The 1,814-nt window shown below is 41.7% G+C and overlaps 1 protein-coding gene across 1 annotated transcript; it reads right to left on the bottom strand.

The window, feature by feature from the left end:
• Positions 1-308: 308 nt before the first annotated feature.
• Positions 309-752, bottom strand: LOC113835367 (keratin-associated protein 21-1-like). Its single transcript, XM_027413232.1, has one exon. It carries the CDS (start codon positions 750-752, stop codon positions 309-311), a length of 444 nt encoding a protein of 147 aa, XP_027269033.1.
• Between the last annotated feature and the right edge of the window lie 1,062 nt (positions 753-1,814).

Below are 1,814 nucleotides of genomic sequence, written 5' to 3'. Positions count from 1 at the left end.
ATCTTTTCCACATTCATATATCCCAACTGGATATTTCTTCTGTGCCTCTGAAGACAGCTGCAGCACAGTCTCCAAGAGATAGTTGTAAGGGTTTACACACCAAAACCAGGTAAAATAAAGTTCATCTTCCATGATGTGCTGAAAATATTCAGTCTATACCAGAAGTAAACTTGTATTGTGAGATGTTTTCAGGTATCAGCACACAGATGTCAGTCATTCCATGGGCTCAGAGGAAATAGATGGAGGTTCCAGCTGGATTTGCTCTTGCAGCACTTGTTCCCACGGTGAAGGGGAAATTGTGGTCAGGACTAGCAGCAAGAAGAGTAGCATTTTTTGTAGCCACAGCAGCCAGAGTCAAAGCCACAGCCATACCTGGAACCATAGCCACAGCCATATCTGGAGCCATATCCACAGCCATAGCCTGAGCCATAGCCACAGCCATATCTGGAGCCATAGCCTGAGCCATAGCCACAGCCATATCTGGAGCCATAGCCACAGCCATATCTGGGGCCATATCCACAACCATAGCCAGAGCCGTACCCACAGCCATAGCCACAGCTATACCTGGAGCCATATCCACAACCAGAGCCATAGCCAGAGCTGTAGCCACAGCCTCCACAGGAGTTTCTGTAATAGCTGCAACACATGGTGTTGAGAGGTAAAGTTTCACTTGAGAGGTTGAGTATTTCTGAAGAGAAGTTGCCATCCAGTGTCCTCAGACCTTTATATACCTGTAGGACTGGATGGCTCATGCCTCACATGGGCGCCTCTCTTTTTACAGCCATGTTCCTGAAGTGAACTCACCCTCTGAACAGTCATGTTAGGAATTCACAATTTACTCCCCAGGAACTCACACAAGCATTCAAGGAAATAGATATATTTTCAGAACACTCAAACTTATGCATCATAATGTATTCTCCATGAAGTCATTTTATGACCGTGACAAGACAGAAAACATTGCCAGCATATGTGGGACCTGTAAAGACGTGTTTTTCACTGTATCACTGAAATCCTTGTTATCCCATGCTGTATACTTATAGTTAAGAGCATCACCAGCAACAACAGCTACAGCTTCACCCAGGCTCTTGCTCTCCTATCTTGTGATTCATCCTTCCCATCAACGAATCTCTAAATTACTTTTCATGGATTCTGAACAAAGAAGTTCATTTTAACTTGCTACAACCACTTTGTAAACTTCCTCTTTCCCTCTTATGGAAGTCTCTCTGGGCTGTCCTTCTGTAGGTGGTTTATGTACTTCTATTTCTTTCTCTTTCAAAACATGTTGTTAAATTCCTACAATCAGCATCTGAGTACATTTATCTCATACAATTTAAAGGTAAATGGACCCAAAAGTTTGAATGTGGAGAGTTGAAAATGTTTTTTGGCTCAGTAAGTTATTCATTCAGTTTTTAAACAAATTCAGTGGAAAAAAATTAAGCACATCAATTTGATGAGATTATTCAGTCTAGACTTAGATATGGTCAGTGTTTTCGTGCTTCCTTATACGCTGTGGCTAATAAATAAGAATTATTCTGGCTGGGTGGAGTGTATATGTAAATGGCATTGCAATCAAAGGGTACAGAAATATAACTAGAAGCAGAATGACTTAGTGTCTTATTGCCTGGAGTGGTGATTATAGCAAATAAGTATGCCATGTGTTCCTAGGCTTCTAGAAAAGATGGTTTTGGCCAAGGGGCAGAAGCATATTTGTGAAGTGATACATATGATCTAGTCTCCATAAATGGCCATAACTCATGGAGATCTCTACTCTTATTCCTGTGTTGGGCATCATTAGAGGATCTTTACCTTGCATG

The sequence above is a fragment of the Cricetulus griseus genome, chromosome 4, assembly GCF_003668045.3.
Source record: "Cricetulus griseus strain 17A/GY chromosome 4, alternate assembly CriGri-PICRH-1.0, whole genome shotgun sequence".
Classification (NCBI taxonomy): Eukaryota; Metazoa; Chordata; class Mammalia; order Rodentia; family Cricetidae; genus Cricetulus; species Cricetulus griseus.
This window is presented reverse-complemented; position numbering and strand designations above follow the sequence as displayed.